Here is a 21,279-nt window from a genome sequence, read left to right as displayed (position 1 = left end):
GACAGCCTGGCCTCTGCCTCCCAAGCGCTGGGATTAAAAGAGCTGTCACGCCTGGCATTCATTTTACCTGTGTGTGTGCTCTGCCTACATATATGTGCACCACACTCGTGTCTGGTGCCCCTGGAGATCAAAAGAGGGAATCGGAGGAAATGAGTTACACCTTTGGCTGTGAACGGGGTAAGTGTGCTAGGAAATGAACTTGAGAACTGTGGGAGAGCAGTAAGTGCTCTTTACCACCAAACCATCTCTCTGGCCCCCATCCCTCACCCCTTTTACTAATCCAGGGTCTCACTATGTAGTCCTGCCTGGCCATACAAATAGCTACCCTGATGCTGGAGAGAACTCCGTCCTCTCCCTTAGCCAGCAGACACAGTAAGAGAATGGGTTTCCAGTGCCTTGCCTAGGCTCCCCCTGCTGGAAGTGCTGGTGTTGCTGAGATTCCAGCTGTGGCTCCCTCTGGGCTCCATCACCTACAACCAAAGTCCTGAGCCACTTACTGATTTCCTCCATCACCACAGTGTTGTCCATTGCTATGTGAACAGCCAGGGAGCTCCATGTGTCGAATACAGCCAGTTTCCTACGGAAAGTGAGAACACTCCCATGAGCCTTCTACGACATGGGCACCACACCACAGCACTGACAGTCGAGGCAGCTTCAAAGCTTAAGCTAAGGATCTGTCCAAACTCAAACAGGAGATAAAAGCTGAGTGCTGCTCATCGGGGAATGAGCTGCCCTTTGTCAGGAGACAGAGTGTGGACAGGAGCCCCTGGGTGGCACAGCAACTCAGGTCTCACCAGTATGGAGGCCGGTCCAGCTCACTGATGAGCAGCTTCTCTTCCAACGCCTCACTGTGAGCTGACAGCCCAGAAATCTAACCAACAGCACAACTGAGGCCAGCAGTTGGGAGGAAGCATGGCTGCAGACTTATGGCTCTGAAAGAAGAGCAGACAGCAGCCATGCTGTGTAGAAATGATGTAACCTGGGTGCTATGGGGTGGTGCAGGTCTATTAATCAGTGAGAAGACAGAGAGCAAGAAGGGACCTTCCCCAATGTGGACAATTACCAAGGATCTAAGCTGCAAGGTCCTGGTAGGCCTAGGAAGAGAAGAGGCCGAGGCTGGACGGCTCTAGAGCAGATGCTCTCAACCTTCCTCACGCTGTGACCCTTTAATACAGTTCCTTGTGCTATGGGGACCCCAGCCACAAAATCACTTCCTTGTTACAAATAACTAGGATTTTGCTACTGTTATGAATTGTAATGTAAATATCTGATATGTGACTCCTGTGAAAGTGGCTGTGACGTTTAAGTTGAGAACCACTGCACTAGGGAACCACACACAGCCCCTTCTCGTTAATGGGAAACTTGAAAGGAGCTCGGGAGAGCTGGTATTTTCTCACTACTCACAAAGTCCTGCCACAGCAGCAAGGATACAAAGCAGCACTTCCCTTGGCTGATATGTCAGTAAAGGCAAGCAGAGGAAGCAAGCAAATAGGGCAGGCAGTAGATGTACAGAGAGCCCCAGCAGGGATGCAAAGGGGCTGCTAGGGGAGAAAAACTATGCAGACTGTGGTCAGCAGAGGCATGGGAGCAGGCTGGGCAGGTCATGAAGCATACAGAGGCCCTGAGTAGGAGTATGTGAGTAACACAGACAGAGCTGCCATCTAAGGGCTTGTGTGTCAGGGCAGAGTAAGGTCAAGGGATAGGGCAGGTCATGATGTGGTAACCATATGGAGATGACTTGGTTGTTATTTGAAGAAGTCCAGGATGAAAGAAAGGACTAACAATGAAGTACAAGACAAGATGTGGACTAGAACAGGACAGAGAAGGGATGAGCATAAGCTAAACAGAAATTCATTACAGGTAAGAGTCAGAGTCTAGAATCAGCCCAGATTTTGGCCTAAAAAGTTGAAACCCCCACTGGCATCCCCCATGGGAAAGAAAGGAATAAAACCAAGAGCTGGCCGAGTGCTCTACTCTGGAAGTTAGCATTCCTCATGAGCCTCTAGGTAGAGAGGCAGCAAAGAGTTCAGGGACGTAACCTACCTCTGAGTGTAGGACAGACAGGCAATCATAGATGAGGAAAAGGGATCTCGAGGAGGCCAGCATCAGGAATACAAGCATGGATAAGCAGCCTGACCTGCCATTTCCAGAAAGATGAAATCCTAACACGAAGGGACTGTTCTTTGTCAGTGAAGACAGAGAAGAAGTGGGGCAAGAGGTACAACCAAAGCACTGAGGGTGACCTGGTCAGGCTCCTTAGAGCCACAGGGAAAGGGGGCAGCACCAGGCTGGCCCTGTATATCACACCCAAGCTAAAGGTTGATTAGAAAAAGGATCCCCTATGCTCCACTCATATATAGGAAAGCTTGGTCCCCACTTGGTAGAACTGTTTGGAAAGGTCTGGCCTTGTTGGACAGGTGTGCCACTGGGAGGAGGCCTTGAGACCTCAAGAGCTTCTGTCCTTTCCGGTTAGCTCTTGCTCTGCCCCATGCTGGTGGACGAGATGGAAGCCCCTGGCTACTGCTCCAGTGCCTGCCTGCCTGCCTGCCGTGCTCCTTGCCTCGATGGTCAAGGTCTAACACTTTGGAACGCTGAGTTCCCGAAATAAAATGCTGTTTTGTTTTTTATAAGTTGCCTTGGTCATGGTATTCTGTCACAGCAACAGAAAAGACAAGGCACGACTTGGACAAAGACACTAAAGGGGATGGAGAGGGTATGCATGCAACAGAAACCAAGCCGAGGACTCCCAGCCAGTCATGGCCTTGGATGGCTGGGCATCAGATATGCAGAAAACAGCAAGTGTCTAGGTGGAGCCTACTGAAGAGGGCCATTGCAGACACAAGAAGGGTGTCAAGGAACATTCAGGAAAACTATAGCTAGAGACGTGTTTGGGAGATACTAGCTTTCAGTCCAAGAAGAAAAGGCCCTACATGAGTGAGTCCTGGATATTGGTTCAGAGCCTTCTAGAGGCACTGAAACATTAAAGCACACAAAGCCACAGGGAGAAGTGAGTCAGGTCAAAAAACAAACACAAACACTGTGGGAGGGAGCATAGGCAAGGAGGAAACAGCTCAGTGCTTTAGAGCACCTGCAGCTCTCGCAGAGGACCCAGGATTCAGTTCCCAGCACCCACAGAGCAGCCAACAACCATCTGCTCAACTCCAGCTCCGGGGTCTAACAATGTCTTCTACCTTCCCTACAAGCTTTGCATGTATGATGTGCAGACACACATGTGCAGAAAAGCACTCATACATACAAAACAGAGAGGTCATACACTGACACTTGCCCTATCTCCAGAAAAAGCCAAAAGGGTCATTCCAGAGAAAATTACAGAACAATGCCCCTCAGAAAAGTAAGGCTGACTGAACTCCAGACACTGGGCCACAGAAGACAGGAAGGAAGAGGCAGACATTCATGAGAAACAAACTCTTAACAGATTCTGAACAACATGGGAAAGCTTATGACCTATGTGGGTCTCTCTTGACAAACCCACAGAGGTGGAGGGCTATAGCACCTGCAGATACAGTAGCATATATAATTGTCATGGTCCCAGATCTAAGACACCCTCATTACAGATGGATCTGTATACCAAGACAGAGGACAGGGCCATGTTAGGGCTCTGACCTAAACATGAACCCCATTCACAGAACAATTGGCATAGTCATCCAGGGGACTCCCCCGGGTCTATAAGCAAAGAATCAGAATACCTTATTTCCTGTAGCAATAAGTACTCAAGGAGTGGGTAAATGCCAAGGAGAACTCATGCTGACCCCAAGAAGCAGAAGGGCTGGGCTCATTACGTACTTGAGGACCTGGGCAACAGTGTTCGGCCCGTACCACTGGCCTATAGACTTGCCTTCGCCAACTCCCATTTGCGCTGCAGGAAACAGACCCATGTTAGCAAACACATCCAATCCCAGAAGAGAGAGAGTGTGTATATGAGTGTGTGCACCTCACTTTTGGTACACCAGTAAACACTTCATAGAGAGGTCTAGACAGAACACCTACCCTCCTGAGGTAAGCGAACCAAACCTTCAGGAGGAACCTAACTCCCACAGACTTCATGGAGTCAGTCACTGCAGGCTGTACAGGGGAAGGGCAGGCTTGGGTCTGAGCTAGTGCTGGAACACCAGAGCAGCTCACAGGGTCTAGAGGCTAGAGTGGCCTAGAACCCCATTCTCCAACTCTGCAAGATGTAGAAAGCTCCCAAGGGAATCCCAAGAAGTCTGCCCTTTGCACAGAGCCAAGGCTAGGACACTTAATCCCCACCTATCTGGTGGATGGAATAGTAGCTGTCCTTCCTGTCGAGGAAAGCGTTGAGGACACTGAAGTAGCTGTCAGGCTGTCTCTTCCGCTGAGTCCATCTCCAATCTATTGGGGACAAAACCCGGGAGGTTAGTGTGACCCCTACATGACGAACAAACCTTCCACTTGCACAGTGTTCAATATTCAGATGGTGCACAGGACTCTATTTTTGAACACTTTTTAAGTTAAGTCAAATCTGCCAGGATTTCAAATATCACTCACTATCTCATCAAAACCAATCTAGGCTGAAAGCAGAAAGCTGTTTCAGCAGTTTAAAGATAATTTCATAAAGAATAAACATTTATATCAATATAAATCACAGGCATGGTGCTTCAGGCCTGCAATCCCAGCGACTTGGGAGGCTAAAGCAAGATGCCCTGGTTAGTTTTATGCCAACTTGACACAAGCTAGAGTCATTTGGAAAGAGGGACTCTCAAGAAAACACCTAGCCAACACGGACCTATATGCAAGTCTCTTGAGCATCCTCTCTAGCAGTTAATAATTGCTGTGGGAGGGTTGAATGGTGCCAATCCTGGACAGGTAGACCTGTACTGTCTAAGAAAGCAGGCTGAGCAAGCCACGAAGAGCAAGCCAGTAAGCAGCACTCCTCCATGGCCTCTGTTCCAGTCCTGCCTTGAGCTCCTGCCCTGACTTCCCTCGGAGACAGTGTGGCCTGATGTAAGATGGAGTAAACCCTTTCCTCCCCGTGTTGCATTTTATCACAGCAATAAAAGCCCTAACTAAGACATGAGAGAACTACAAGTTCAAGTCCTGCCTGGGTAACTCAGTGAGCTCCTGAAGTAAAGATTAAGAAAAAAGATTAAAACTGTGTTGAGCACTTCAGGCTTCTACAGAAAATGAGAGAACTTTCAAATGGACTGTCCACAGCATAAGCACTTGAGTATGACCCACTGGTTTTGCTCACTAGCAAAAACCAGCACACACATGCACACACACACACACACACACACACACACACACACACACACACACACGCATGCACCATTTGTTGCTACTGGAGATTGAGCTACAGCTTTGAGCCTGCAAGACAAGAACCACAAATTTGTGTTTTGCCTACAATATTCTTTATTTTGCTTTTAATTTTTCTGAGACAAGAAAGCTGGCCAGGAAATCAGTATTTGGACCAGGCTGGCCTCCCAATTCATAGAAATCTACCTGCTGTGCCTCCCTGGGGTTGGGATTAAAGGCGTGTGCCACGATGTCCAGCTTCTATGATGTGCTTTAAACATCCCTCACTACACAGATCCCAAGTAGGCACTGTGACTCACCTCGACCTAAGTGCCGGCACACCAGGGCCTGGGCAAAGATCATCTGTCCACACCGAAGCATGCAACCCCAGCCTGTGTCTGAGGTAGGGCCAGTTCCCCCTGTGTGGAAGACAGAACAAGAAACATTCACAATCAGAGGGCCCAACGGAGGCTGGGCGTCCTGCAACAGGAAGCATTTGGACAGCTCCATAGCACAGGCACTGACCCTCCTAACACATCTGAATGTCTCAGACACTGTGCAACTCTGAGGATTCAGAAATGGACGAGCCACATCTACTAGTCCTGACAGTGCTCTCTAGACTGAGAAAAACATGTGAACGCTCAGTCATTCCAATAGGAACACTGGGCACACAAACAAGAATCCCCATGACTACTCTAGAAGAACTAAGACTGGAGAACCGTAACCCTACTACAACAAAGCAAAAAGTTCAAGAGTTAGCATGATACCCACTGTTGTTGACAGTAAGAACAAGAAAAGTCACGAGTAATGCTACTGCAAACTCTACATCATTCAAGCTGAGTTTTGAGTCCCTCCACTGATGTCCACTCACTGGGGGGCTTGGAAGACTGACAAGAATTGTGGAGTCACTTTTAACATGACAGGACAAGGAGAATGCTCTCTGCAAGTCTTCAGGGAATGTCACTGTACACCTATGACAAGAGAAATAGCCCAGTGTAGTGAGAATTCTGGTTTCTTTTTTTTTTTTTCTTTTCTCTTTTTTCGGAGCTAGGACCGAACCCAGGGCCTTGGCGCTTGCTAGGTAAGTGCTCTACCACTGAGCTAAATCCCCAACTGGTTTCTTTAAAAACAAAGAAATGTCATGGGAATATGTTTTTGTTTTAATCCCAGGTTAGGTATATGGGGGCTTCTTCAGACTGTCCATAGCAGCTGACTATGATTTGCCTCATGCTGTAGCAGGGGTGTGGTTTTGCCAGCTGAAGACAGCTTTAGCGTGTATGTTTGGAATTCAGAGGACCTTTCAGAGGACATATAAATGCTAGAACCAGACGGAAGGGGCTGACTGGCCGGCTGGTTGTTATTTCTCAAGCAGTGATGTGCAAAGAGAAGAAAACAGGTATCCTGATGGTGAAGATCACACTTACCCCAAGGAATATCAATGCCCCTTTCCCCTCTAGCCTTCTTCCTCCCCTACCTAGAGCTGGGGGACTAGAAGGGATAAGAGTGGGGAAGGGAGGGAGACATAGGACCTCATAAAGGACAAAGGTCTGTTACACCTCCGTAACAGTAAGAGGCACAGATTCGATGTGAACGGTGAACAGCGACTCAGGTGTTTTCTATTGCTATACTTGTCGCCACTCTCATCCCAAAAAGTCATCTCTACAACACTCAAGGAGTATGCACACCATACTTGTTTCTTAGGACCATAATGAGCTGCTTTAACTGCAGGAGGTTAGTTTGGCCAACTTGACCCAATCTGCAATCACCTGGTATGGTGGTTTGAGTGAGAATGGGCCCCGCAGACACGTATGTTTGAATACTTGATCCGCAGTTGGTGGAAGTGTTTGGGAAGATTAGAAGGTGGGGCCTTGCTGGAAAGTGCATTACTGTGGGCAGGCTTTGAGGTTTCCAAAGTAACATTCTCAGTAAGCTCTCTCTGCCTCCTATTAGTAGAATGAGATATGAGACCTCAGCTACTGCTTCAGTGCCGTGCCTGCCTGCCTGCTTCTGTGCTCCCTGCCATGATGGTCACAGACTCTAACCACTTAGAACCATGAACCCAAAATTAAATCCTTGGGAGCTGGGGGGGAGTCCTGCAAACATCGAGCCAGACAGGGAAACTGAATTATAAAGAGCTGAGAATGAAAATCCAATTGAGTCCATCTTATATTGCATCAAACTTCAGAATCTGAAGCCAAGCATTTATTGCTAGCATATTTAAACACAGTACGATCTGGGGGAAAGTTGCCAAGCAACAACCATTCCAACCCCAGGCCCACAATAAAGCTTAAGGCATGACCACATCGAAAGTCCTTTGAAAAGTGCATGTGATCATAAGGACGAGTACTAACTATAGCCTAAAAGCCTAGAATCTAGTGCAGTCTCTGACTAAGATACCACAGATATCAGTAGGCCATAAAATACATGTGACATCTCCCCTAAGGATGGTTCTATTGACTGGGAGCTAAATATAAAGGTCTAGGGAGGGAGAGTCTGGGATAAAAATTCTGGGGGAGTTAGCTGAGGTTTGCTTCTACAGATAGTGAGAGGTCAGCAGGTCAACAACATCCACTCCCAGCTTTCTGGGTAGAATGAAAGTATTTAACTCCTCCACTGAGGAGATGGCCCTGTGTGTTTAACACTCCTGTTTCCTTGGTGTTCTGTGGTGCAACCTTCTTTCCTAAGTTACTGCAGTTGTGGTGTTTTGTCACAGCAATCAAAAAAATGACTAAGGCACCCAGGAAGAGATCTCAGTGAGGGTCTGTGTCTTGGTTACTACTCCACTGCTATGATAAAACACTGTGATCAAGGCAACCTCTAAAAGCAAGCACTTCATTGTAGTCTTTGCTTACAGTTTCAGAGGGTTAGCTTCTGAATGCCATGGTGGGGAGCAAGGTGGCAGACAGGGAGCTCACATCTGATCCAAAAATTAGAGAGGGAGAAGGAGAGTGAGAGAGAAAGACAGAGACAGCCTGATTAAGCCTGGCACGAGCTCTGGAAACCTCCAAGCTCACACCCGCTCATACCTTCAACATGGTCATACCTCCTAATCCTTCCCAACAGTCTCATCAACTGGGGACACTAAGCATTCAAGCAAATGAGCCTATGTGGCCGTTCTTTTCTGTTTGGGGAGAGAGACATTCTTATTTAAAGCATCATAGATTTTCTAGTTTTGTTTATCCTATGGGCATGTCTGTGAGGGGTTGTCTTTATTTCCCTAATTGATGTTGGAAAACATAGCTTGAAAGAGGCTCCAGCCCCTAGGTTTGGGGACTGAGCACAGGTACTACACACAGTGGCCCGCTCCTTTCTGCTTCTCCACTATGGATGTGCTGTGTTCAGCTGTCTTGAGCTCCTACTGCTGTGACTTCCCTACGAGGGGCTACAACCTGAACTGTGAGGTAAAACAAACCCTTTCTCCTCTACTATGCTTCTGTCAGGGCATTTTATCACAGCAGCAGAAACAGAACAGAGACCTAGTCTCACGGATGTTCACAGCTGGCCACAGAATAAAGGCTTCTCTTTAGCTCTGGCATCCTAGTCAACAACCTGGCCATCACTGCTTACCATTGGGCCCCAGTTTTGTAACTTTTTTTAAATCTTATTTTTAGTGATGGTTCTTAAACGCTTTAACTTTCCTCGCAACCCACCACCCACCAGAGATAGTGGAAAAGGAGGGTTACAGGGGAAGTGGACCTGTTTAGAAAGGTTCTTTAGAGCAACTCCCTTCTGGGTTGCCTGGAATCAGCAGTCCAGTTTACAGACTAGCAGGCAGCAGCAGCAGCTCGATCTAGTTCAGTAGAGTCAGATTAGCAACAGCAGAGACATCCAGGCCTCAGCCTCAGCTTGAGTCAGCAGGAGGAATAACCAGAACTTTTAGGCTGTGCCTCTCTCAGGGAAAAGAAGATCAGCAAACACACGAGACCCACAACAGCTAGCTGTACCAGCAAGTCAAGCTCTCCATCACACACTCTATGGAGTCCTATTTATAGCATCCAAACATTACATGTCTTCCACATGCTGACGGGTCTTTCTCGGCAAGGGTCTTGTCTCAGTACATGTATCCAACCAGCCCAAGTCCTTGGAAGCAGTAACAAACTGCAGCACACCAGCAAAAGGTTTTTGATTCGTTTCTCTCTATGGAGTCCCAACAAATGTAGTTTAACTAAGCAATGTAAGGTGGACCAATATATGTGTGTCATTAACAAAGAATCTTTCATCACGTATCCTTTCATGTGTTTTAGTAGAACATCTTCTCTCCTGTGTCTGCTTCAGTTAAACGTTCCTTTATGAGTCTGTCTTAGCCTCTCACACCTGTGCCCACTTTAACAAAACGTTCCTTCATGTGTTTGCCCAAGCAAAACACCATCCAACCGACTTTCCAAAGAACTCTTAAGTTTTAACTTCACAGTTTAGTTTCTATTGCTATGATAAATTAAATACCATGACCAAAAGTTGGAAATGGATTGGTTGGTTTATAAATCCTGATCACAGCCTATCACCGAAGGAAGCCAAAGCAGGAATTCAAATAGGACAGGAAGCTGAAGCAGAGGCCGAGAAAGGATGCTGCTTACTGACTTTAATTCCAAGGCTTGCTCAGCTTGTTTTTTGTTTGTTTGTTTTTTAAACAAACCCAAGGCCTACTGTTCAGAGGTGGTACCAGCCATAGTGAGCTACCCCACCCCCACCAATCATTAGTGAAGAAAATGTCATACTTACAGGCAAATTGCATGGAGGCATTTTCTAAATGGAAGTTCCCTTTTCCCAGAAGACCCAAGCTTATAGTAAGTTTTACAAAAGAAAAACAAACAAAAACCCTAACCAGCACAGAGCCAGTCTCAAAAACAACCACACAACCAGACAACAAATGTACTGTTGTCATGATCTTAATCCAAAGACACCTCGCCAACAAGGAAATAGAAAGCATGTACGTCACTACAGGTTGTAGAAAAGTGGGACACTCAAGCTGGGGAGACAGCAGCTCAGTGAGTGGAGTTTGACATGCCAGTGCAAGGATCTAAGTTCAACCCCTAGAGCCTACATAAAGTTTAATGCAGCAGCACACTTCTGAATGCTGGAGCTCCTACAGGAAGATGGGAGGAAGAGAGAGGGGAATCCCTGGAAGCTCATGGTCTAGTTAGAGACATAACAGTGATGAATAAGAGACCTTGACTCAACCAAGGAGGAAAGCAAGGACTAAAAGCCCTAGGTTGTTCTTTGACCTCCATTCACGTGTCTGTACCCCCATTTCATAAGACAGAGATTAAAAACAAATAAATGAACCAAAACATTTGAGAGATTAAAAAGCACTCACCAATAGCTGGAAAGTTTCTCCTGTACGTAAACCAAAGTCTGGATGCAACATCAGACAAGATCTCATCCTTCTCTAGTTATTTAAAGGGAAGACAAACACAAAGTGAGAGGCAGCAGACAATTCCATCTCAAGACTTCTGCAGAAGTAATTTGAGCCAAGAGGACAATACCTGTGAAAATGCTGTATTTTCTGCCCAGAATCCAAACAGGCTCTGAGGTCTCGGGGAAATCTTCAAATTCGGCAAACCGGAGAGTATCATATGTCAAAGTGGCTGTGGAAACCATACAAACACATTTGTCTGATTTTTACACGGTGACCATTGTATGTTGAGGATTGGTTTTTTTTTTTTTTTCTTTCTTTTTTTTGGAGGTGGAGACCAAACCCAGGGCCTTGTGCTTGCTAGACAAGCGCTCTACCACTGAGCTAAATCCCCAACGAGGATTGGTTCTAATGCTTTGAATTGATTGGGGGTTCCCTAATCAAGAATCCAGACACTGAAAGTCTTTGCCCCCAATTGGGTTTTGATCAATCAATAAAGATGCCAGTGGTCAATGACTGGGCAAATGGGAGAAGGGGTAGGACCCTTAGATTTGCATGAGCTAGGATGTAGGGGAGAGAAACAGAATCAACAGGACTGGGTTTGGGGCTGGGTACGGATCATACTTAGAGCTGCAGAGGGAAGATCATCCGAAATGTAAGTGGGAAGAGAAAGCTCCCCCAACCCCAACAAGGGCTGCCCAGAAGCCTCTCGGGCAGCCAAGACCAGTGGACCTCACAGAAGGTAACAGGGCAGCAAGGTTAAAGGTAGATTTAGAAGGTGTTGAGCTAGGAGTACCAGAGGGAAATGTATACTAGTCAGGGAGGATTAGAGCTGCCCAGCCCATGAGTAGCCAAGGCATTTCGGAAATAAGCTGGGGGTGGGTGTGTGTGTGTGTATGTGTGTGTGTGTGTGTGTGTGTGTGTGTGTGTGTGTGTGTGTATGTGTGTGTGTGTGTTTGTGTGTGTTTGTGTGTCTGGAATGCATGACCCGTCTTTGTCTTCAGGAACACAAAGGGAGTAACCCGTGCTACAAGTATAACATCTCTGCACTAAGGATTCTTACTGCATCTGCATTTTTGCATTTCCCTAGTGGCCATGTAAGTAAATACATGAGCACACATGACAGTCTGTGAAGAAGTTGCTCTGATGAAACTTGTAAGGAAACAGGAGCAAGATCCCACCCCACCCCCTAAGGGGGAAAAAAAGTAAGTTCTTGGTTATTTGAGACTTGAAATTTTTTTTTTCTTTTCTTTACCAAACAGTCTCTACATACCTCAGACTGTCCTGGAATTTGAAATGTAGACCAAACTGGTCACACAGTCACAGAGACCCACCTCTGTCTGTCTCCCAAGTGCTGGAATCAAAGGTAAGTGCCACCTCCACCAAGCTCTATCTTATTTTTTTGAGACAGGGCCTCATGTAGCCTAGGTCTTGAACTTGAAATGTAGCCTACAATGACCTTGAACTCCTGATCCTTCTGCCTCTGCCTCTACCTCTTGAGTGCTAGGACTACAGGCATACACCACCACCCCAGTTTATGTAAGGCCAAGACCTGAACTTCATCCTGGTGTCATGTATTCTAGACAAGCACTCTACCAACTAAGTCACATCCCTCAAAAAGAAGGTGCCTCCTAGAATTCTAATCACCTGCTATACACCATGGACATGGTACCCAGTGCATTCAGCTCCCATGTTGAGGAACACGGCAAAGGCGGGCACTACCCGGTAGCCAGAGTTTTAAATCTAGCTAGAGCAGTCACAAGCTATAGGTTCTTGGGCCATTTATATAAGTTCTGAATATAAGCAATCACTCATCCATAAAAATGGTGTAATAAACAGGGCTGGTTTGCCACACAGCAATGATGCCTTCATCAAAGATTTCCCATGAGGCACTTCAGGCAGACAGATGGACATCTTGCAGAATCACAGAATTGAAAGCATATTTCAGTATGCACACAAGGCTTCAGTGGGCACAATCACAGGCTGAGAAGTACTAGAATGTCCCAGAATGCAGGCCCCACTGCCAAGTCCTCAGCAGCAGAGCACTGCTGAGGTTCTCGGAGCAGGGCAGGGCCAGGCCCAGCGGGCTAGGCACTCTGCTCCTCCATGGTTTAGCTGTCTGCTTACTTTCAAGACAACGTCAACAACCTGCTTGCTGATCCTAAGTCCAACTTAATTTCTCCCATTTTCTACATGTACCTGATGCTAAAGGCCAAGCTGTGAATTAACATTCACGTTCATGTTTTCAAGAAGCTAAAAACCATCATGTGCCCCTAATGTCTAAAGCAGCAAAACACAGGATAGGCAAATTTCTTAGGTTTATTAGCAAACTTTATAGGTAAGGAAGCCAACTTCAAAGTGAGTAAGGCTCTATTAAACTCAAATAGATTACCAAGTCTACTCTCAGAACTATGAAAATTATGGGTTATGCAGCTTGACAAACCAAAAGCCAGACTGGGTGTGAAAAGAAACCAGGCTGGGACAGAACTAAAAAGAAGCAATCACAGCTCCCACCAACTTCACAGCAGCCAAGAAGCAAGAGCAAATCCCAATGGTCTGTGGAGAGAAGTGCCCAGACCACCAACAGATCCCACACTCCACTGCTGAGTCACCTGTCCCAGGTCTAACTGCAGACAGGCATCCATGCTACTCTCCTATCCTCCTCGTGTCAGAGGAGTGTTTACTCTGTGAGCAGGAGCTATATTGTCCCACTTCCGAGGGCATTCACTCCTAGCAAGGTAGTGTGGGAATCAAGAGTCCTGGGGCCTGAGGCCACTAAAAACTAGCTCGTGATCCCCTGAAATCAGTATCCTCTCTGTGTCTCCATTTCCTCACTGGTCAAGTGGAAACGGTGTGCACTCCTCACTGGGCTGAGGAGTAAGGATTCTAGAGCTCTGAACCATCTCAGGAATGCCATAAGCACTCTTTCGCAGGGCTAGTCTTCTCCAATCGTTGAAATGAGGAAGTATGTAAAGAAATCCACTCTGTTCCTAAATGAAAATGTAACAATGGACAGAAGTATCAAAGCAAACATTCGAGCTTCTTCACCAAGAGATTTTAACCCAACAAACTTTCCCCAAGAAAGTCCTGGTGTGGAGGCGCATGCCTTTAATTTCAGCACTCTGGGGGCAGAGACAGGTAGATATCTGTGAGTTCCAGGCCAGCCAGGCATACACAGTAAGACTCTGTCTAAGCACGCACACCCACGCACCCGTGCACGCGCCCGTGCACGCGCGCACGGTGGGGGAGGGATAAAGACTGACTTGGAACTGTAGTTAGAGCATGAGGCAGCTATGCTACCGGAAGAGTCAGCACAGATGACTTTAGCCTTTCACCTGGGACAACTGGCACTTAGGGCTCCACTGCCTCAAAGATTTCAATTAGCATTCTTTTGTTGTTGCAGACATCCCACTGGTTTGGAAGACAGGAAGAAAACACAATACTGCACCTTACCTAGGCATACCCACAGTGTCAACTGCAATAAACAAACAAGCGCGATTGGCGTGACATTCACGAAGCATCATCCAGGCAAAGCAGATGCAGAAGAGACACTTCTGGATCTACCTTATGTAAAAACGTGTAACCTTTTCAAACACAGGCTCTAATGACTGAGGTCTGGACACAGCCCAAAGCTGGGGCCATACATACAGCTACATGCCACATTTCTCTGAGCTTCAGTCACCCCTCTTAAGAAATGGCACCACAAGCTCTGTCCAAAGGGATGAGAACCCAGGACAAGTGCAAAACCTAAGCTCACAACCACTAAAGTTCACCAGCAAAAAACTCTCTGGGCACCAATTGACCTCCCCACTTCTCCACAGAAGTTCTTCAGTTCAACTGTGCTGTCCTGCTACAGACTCTTTACAGCCCAACACATCATTTACAAAGCATCCCAAATGGCTCCTGAGGTTGACAGAGAGATAAACCTTACAGAGCAAACAGTTTGCAAACCCCTAAACAAATAGTTAAATCTGCCGTTAGAAGATGCACAGAAGGGCTGGGGAGATGGCTCAGTGGTTAAGAGCACTGACTGTTCTTCCAGAGGTCCTGAGTTCAACTCCCAGCAACCACATGGTGGCTCACAACCATCTGTAATGATATTTGATGCTCTCCTCTGGTGTGCCTGAAGACAGCTACAGTGTACTCATATATAATAAATAAATTAATTAAAAAAAAAAAGAAGACGCACAAAAGTAGGGGTCTAAGGACCCTCTGTCTCTATGAGAGAACTCTTATTTGGTCAAGCACCCTATGTGTCTGATGCCAACACCCTCTTACTGGGACTTCTGTGATCATGACTGCAAGAAAAAATGAAAAGTGTTTAAAAATATGACAGTTTAGTACTATGATTTAATAGTTTATCTGACAGAAAAATACAGAACTATGCTCAATGAATGGACTAACCTTTTTACTTAATGGCAGATTACATTGTCATTCAAGCAGGAAGTCACAAAAGCATGCAGTAGATCTCTTTTAAAGACTACAGCAATATATCTCATTTTTGTATTTTTAAGCTAAGAATGATGGCCCAGGCCTGTACTTCCAGCCCCTGGAAGTCTGAAGGAGGAGGATCATAAATTTGAGGTCAGCTTGGGATATATAGCAAGTCTCTAGCTTTATTTCCTTTGAAAAATTCTTACGATGAAGATGACGATTTCTGGGTCTGGAGGGATGGCTCAGTGGTTAAGAGCACCCGACTGCTCTTCCAGAGGTCCTGAGTTCAATTCCCAGCAACCACATGGAGGCTCACAACCATCTGTAATGGGATCCGATGCCCTCATCTGTCTGATGTGTCTGAAGACAGCAACAGCTTAGACATATAAACAATTTTAAAAAAAAAAAAATCCATAGAGCTTGGATCATTGCAAAAGAAATAATAATTTTCAAGTAGAAGAAATTAAAATTTTTAGCTGCCACAAAGCTAGAAAACTACACTTTAGTATACTTTAGTATACATAATGGACAGAATGTCTACATCAAAATCCAGTACTATGAGGCTGGGGACATAGCTCACTTAGGAGAATGCTTGCAGAGTTTACAGAAAGCCTCCAGTTTGATATCTAGTGCCACATTAACTGGGTTTATTGGTGAACCATTTATGGTCCTGGTCTGTAATCTGACAGAAGGATAAGTTCAAAGTTAGCCTCACTAACTGGGACAGAAGTATTTTAAATTTGGGGATATTTGCATGTACATAGTAAGATCTCATTAGAAAAAGCACTATGACCCAAATACAATATGAAACTTATTTAGGTTTCATTTACACACTTCATACACAGCCAGGAGATAATTTTTAAAGTGTGTGTTGAGTGTGTGTGTGAGAGTGTGTATGTTTAAGTGTGTGTGAGAGTGTATGTGTGTGAGTGTGAATGTGTGTGTGTGAGTGTGTGAGTGTATGTGAGTGTGAATGTGTGTGTGTGAGTATGTGTGTATGTATGTGTGTGTGAGTGTATGTGTGTGTGTGAGTATGTGTGTATGTGTGTGTGTGTGTGTGTGTATACATGCATGCACATGTGTCAGTGCCTGCAGAGGCCAGAAGGCGGCATCAGATCTGGATGTTGGGTTCTCTTAACTGCTAAGCCATCTCCCCAGCCACCAAAAGTAATTTCATAAAACTCTTTTAATGTGATGGCGGTTTTAAAAATACCTGATTTTCTCCTGTTTGTTTTTACTGGAGACTGGATTTAGTGCCTCACACACGCTAGGTCGACAGTTATCACTGAGGTACACATGCTAGGTCGACAGTTATCACTGAGGTACATCTCTACCCCTCATTTTACTCTTTATTTTGGAGAGAAAAGGCTAGCTACTGTTAGGGGTTTGTCTGGTGCTGCTATGTATTCAAATGCTAACCACTGGCCCCCAAGAGCTGATGGCAGCCCCAAGAAGCACATTCTCAGCTCACCAACTCTCTGATTGGTTAAGTAACGGTGGCTGACAGCCCCTTAATGGAGAGACAGAGGTGGGTGGGGTTTCAGTTATGGGGGGGGGGTGCAGGGAGGGAGAGACAGGGACACAGAGAAAAGGAGTAAGAAGACAGGAGAGCAGGAGATCTCCATTAGGTGGGATGGTCCAGGAGTACATGGCCAAGAGTTAAGTGGTCCTTCGTTCGGAGTAAAGAGATGGAGCAGAAAAAAATGGGTGAGCAAGTAACTTGGGGAGCACAGCTGAGGAAGCCAGTCTAGCGCAGAGAAATAGTTTAGGGGTAATCACTCAGTATTTAGGCTAAAACTGATTAAATAAATTGATAGGACTCTGACTCAATTATTGGGGGGCTGGCTAGGTCATAATAAGAACCAATAGCATCAATAAATATGATATAAAAAGCTAGTCTTAAACTCATTTTGCAGCCCAAGCTGGCCTTGAACTTGTGATCCTGAGTTGGGATAATCTTTTCATACACTGTGTCTCTGTCCTTCCTCACCTGCCTAAGCATTTTCTGATTGGTTTAGTAAAGAGCTGAATGGCCAATAGCCGGGCAGGAAAGGATAGGCAGGTTTTCCATACAGAGATAGGAACTCTGGGAAGGATCAGGCATTGTAGATTCAAGGAGGGAGGAACAGGTACCAGGACTGAAGGGAGAGGGTAACAACCATGTGGGAAAATGTAGATTAGAATAAATGGGTTAATTTAAGTGTGACATGTTAGCTAACTGGTAGCTAGCTACAGTCTATGCTTAATAAATAAATATAAATCTCTCTATGACTACTAGGCAGCTGGTGGGTCGAGACAGTCTAGCAATACCCCTGCCTTACCCCATCCCCCAAGCCCCCTAAGTAACTAGGATTACAGCTTGGGCCACTAGATAAGCCATGGCCCTTGTTTTGCTGAGACAAGGCCTCACAGTGTAACTTAAACCAACCTGGAACCAAGTAATCCAGGCTGGCCTCAAACTTGTGAAAACTCTTGTCTAGGCCTCCTCAGTTGTAGGACTGATTATAGGCATGAGTCACCATATCCAGTTTTTAAGATAGGGGTCTCAGTAGATTCCAGGCTGGTCTCAAATTTCTGCCTCAGCTTTTGAAGTACTGGGATTACAGGCACACACTACTGTACCAGGCACAAAGATTTTGGCCATTTCATGGTTGTTTGTAGGCAGGGTTTCATGCATCTCAAGTGGCTCTAAAACTCCCTCCATAGTCACAGATGACCTTGAACTTCTGCCTGCCGGCACCTCTGGGAATGCACTCAATGGTAGGGATTCACCAAAGGTTTTGTGAGTAGTAGGCAAACACTCTATCAACCAAGCTACACCCCCACTGCCACGGCCCGCTCCCCTTTTTAGGGGCAATGGGCCTCAAGGCCTTGTGCATGCTAGGAAGGTATCTACCACTGAGCTGCATCCCCAGTGGGGCTTTTGACATGAGCTCGGGTAGTTGTTCCATACGCAGCATCAGTTGGCAGTTACTGAGCCTTCTGGATACAGAACTTGCATTAGGTATTTCAGCCTGTGGCAGAGGGATAGGTAAGGCATTGATTTAAATTCCATGGGACTGCATACACGCGTATCAGTGGCTGCTGCACCTCACTTTTATGTAGATGCTAAGGATCCAAACGCAAGACTCTTGTGCTCATTCAATAAGTACTCTACTGACACATTCCCTTGTCACCAACACTTCTTTGAACCAGGACCATATGTGCATGTACAGTGCTGGGATATAGGCAGAGAGGTGAACCAAACCATTTGGGCCTTCCACATCCCTATATTAGCAGACTTGGGCTGCCTCCCTGGCCTCCTATTTCCTACTTACATGCAGACCTTGGACAATTTTTATCTAATAACAGCTTTCTGCTCACCTTCAGTATAAAGCTATTCCTTTAGCTCCAAGACTAATGGCCCCTTAACAATGCTACTTGGTCACTTAACAAGGACTTTTGTAGTGAGAACTTTGGTTTCTTTAAAACACAATTAACTATTATAAGTATATACTTGTGTTAATCCAGGTGTGGGCTATGGGCTGCTTCAGGCTGTCCACAGCGGCTGACTGTGACTTGCCTCGTGCTCTGGTAGGAGCATGGTTTTGCCACTGCTGATAATTTCTACTCTTGTAGATAACTGGAGTTCTAGGAACTTTTTCAGAGGGTATATAAATGCTAGGGCTCCTGAGAGACATGGTGGGTTGTTGGGCTCAGCTTTTTAAGTTGCCGTGTGCAAAGAAGAAACAAGAAGAAACTAGACATCCTGATGGTAAAGATCAAACTCACCTCAAAGAGCTCCTACTCAGCAGGAAGTAGTCTACTAATGTTGCCCCTTTCTGCTCCTGACTTTATTCAAGCTCTTCCCTCTCTCCTCTATCCTTTTTCCTCTCCTATACAGAGTTAGGGGGTTGTAAAGGTAGAAGAAAAGAGGTGGAGAAGGGTGAAAGAGAGATGAACCCACAAAGTAACAAAGACCAGCTATATAACTTACACTCGGCAAAACCAAAATCAAGTCTCTATCGAGCATGCCCCACCCCCCATTCCAATTTTCTTAGCTTGTACAGTAAAACCCAGTGCCATTTTCACCCCTCTTCACTTCCAATTTTCAAATAAAACCTGGTGGCTTGGCCTTCCCCACACATCTGGAATCTAAGGGCTTCCATGTCTACAGCATCTCTACATGTCCTACTCAAGCAGGCTCTTACCTCATCTTGCTTCAGGCTTCATCCCTCTTCAGTGCACTCTCAACAGAAGACAGAACAAGGTCAGCAAGATGGTTAAGCTCTTGCCTGATACCTCAGCTTAATCCCACATGGTGGAAAGAGGACTTTATCCTCTGACCTCCACTCCTCCTATGTTACAGCATGTGTGATGTGCACCAACACACACACACACACACACACACACACACACACACACACCCCTACCTGCTCAATAAGAGAAAAATCATGCCTGAAACTGGAAACTCAGTCATCTACCTGGCTGGGGCTAATAACGCCCTGGATCTTGGAGAATCTACAATTTTTACTCTACTACACCAGCATAATTCCTAACTACAGTCCACATATTTGCCCATATATCCACAAATAAGTGTAGATCTCAGTCCTCAACAAGGAAACCTCTTTTTGCAACACATGGAAACCATTACAGAAGAGCAAACTAAACAGAATTTAAAGAACAAGTGACCACCCCCAGCTGTCAGGTCTACAACTCCTGCAGTTAAGCTCAGAGACTATAGGGGAAGGCAAGGGCTGAAAACTCTAAGTGTCAGAAGAACGGAAGCTTGCTGTGAGAGCACATCTCTTAGAATATCGGAGAAGCTACGCAGAATCCAATTAGCACGACTGCTAACAAGACCTGAAGAAGGACACCACCAACAGGCAGGCTAGCATGGAGGGGAACTCATGCAGCCCCAACAGTCAGTAAGGAACGGTGAGGGCGGGAAAAACAATCTTCCTCAGAAGAGCCTCCCCAGTATCAGTCTCCCTGAAATCATGCACAAGCAAATAACAATATACAGACCAAGCAGGTTTTATTTATATATTTAGGAATACAGGCATACACACAGAGAGTGCAAGGAGGAAATATATGGTAGGGGCTGAAAGAAGAAAAGGAAAAGGAAAAAAAATGATGTAATTATATTTTAATTTCAAAAGATAAATACAAATGATATTTAAAAAGTTTTTTTAAAAAAATCCCAAAGTAGGGGTTGGGGATTTAGCTCAGTGGTAGACCGCTTGCCTAGCAAGTGCAAGGCCCTGGGTTCGGTCCCCAGCTCCGAAAAAAAAAAAAAATGCCAAAGCAAGTCTGTTAAATTTCACATACTCATCTCAAAACCTTCCCAAATCATACTCAGAATAAACTTGTGAGTCCTCACAGTGACCCAGCAAGGATCCATGATTGAACCAAAATAATCTTTCACCATCTTTGCACTTAGACAAAACTCACAAACAAACCTAAAGTGCATGGCAGGTGGGGAGACACACGCCCTTACCCCAGCACTCTTGAGGCAGGGCAAGCAGATCTCTGAGCTCAAGGCCAGCCTGGTCTACAGAGAGAGTTCTAAGACAACCAGAGCTATACAGAAAACCCACTTCCAAAAACCAACCAGCAGTGTAGGCTGCTGTGTCTGCATTGTGCATCTGAGTGTGGTGCCTTAGGCACTGGGTCCCCTGGACGAGAGTAACAGGGATTATGGGTTGCCTAACATAGATAGGTACTAGGAACTGACTGAACTATCTCTCCAGTCCTCCTAACTCTCAGGGGCATGAACCTCCACGCCACTTTGTTTTTGGTTTAGTCCTGACAAGAATGTACTTTCAGAGAGCAAGGGGTGGGTGTACTTAAAGTGGTGTGGAGGGGAGAGTGGGAAAAATAATGAATTATCTAAAAAAACTTTAAAATAGACTTCTAAAGTGAGATTTTAGGGGTTGGGGATTTAGCTCAGTGGTAGAGCGCTTGCCTAGGAAGCTCAAGGCCCTGGGTTCGGTCCCCAGCTCCGAAAAAAAAAAAAAAAAAAAAGAACCAAAAAAATAAAGTGAGATTTTTCTTGCTCATCCTGCTACAGTTCCAGTCCCTTATAACCCGGCCCACATCACTCTCTCATATAAGCACCACCCAGTCCTATATACTTCTGGTCTCTTGTGGAGAACTTCAGGGGCCTCAGACAGCATTTCTCTTCCTTTGTCCATTTTTCTAATCCAATGTCTAGGTTACAACTCCTGATACCCAAT

The 21,279-nt window shown here is 45.8% G+C and overlaps 1 protein-coding gene across 5 annotated transcripts in view; it reads right to left on the bottom strand.

The window, feature by feature from the left end:
- Positions 1-21,279, bottom strand: part of Atg4b (autophagy related 4B, cysteine peptidase) — a 31,398-nt gene that overhangs the window by 8,302 nt on the left and 1,817 nt on the right. For 2 of the 5 annotated variants that reach the window (XR_015628691.1, NM_001399197.1), the window contains 6 exon segments: positions 10,758-10,859; positions 10,589-10,660; positions 5,595-5,693; positions 4,270-4,371; positions 3,805-3,877; positions 498-577 (listed from right to left, as the gene is read on the bottom strand). Coding sequence is in view for 3 of the 5 variants with exons in the window: in NM_001399197.1 (NP_001386126.1) it covers positions 498-577; positions 3,805-3,877; positions 4,270-4,371; positions 5,595-5,693; positions 10,589-10,660; positions 10,758-10,859 (528 nt within the window). In the remaining 2 variants the exon portion in view is untranslated. 5 annotated transcript variants of the gene reach the window in all.

The sequence above is a fragment of the Rattus norvegicus genome, chromosome 9, assembly GCF_021556685.1.
Source record: "Rattus norvegicus strain SHRSP/BbbUtx chromosome 9, alternate assembly SHRSP_T2T, whole genome shotgun sequence".
Lineage (NCBI taxonomy): Eukaryota > Metazoa > Chordata > Mammalia > Rodentia > Muridae > Rattus > Rattus norvegicus.
This window is presented reverse-complemented; position numbering and strand designations above follow the sequence as displayed.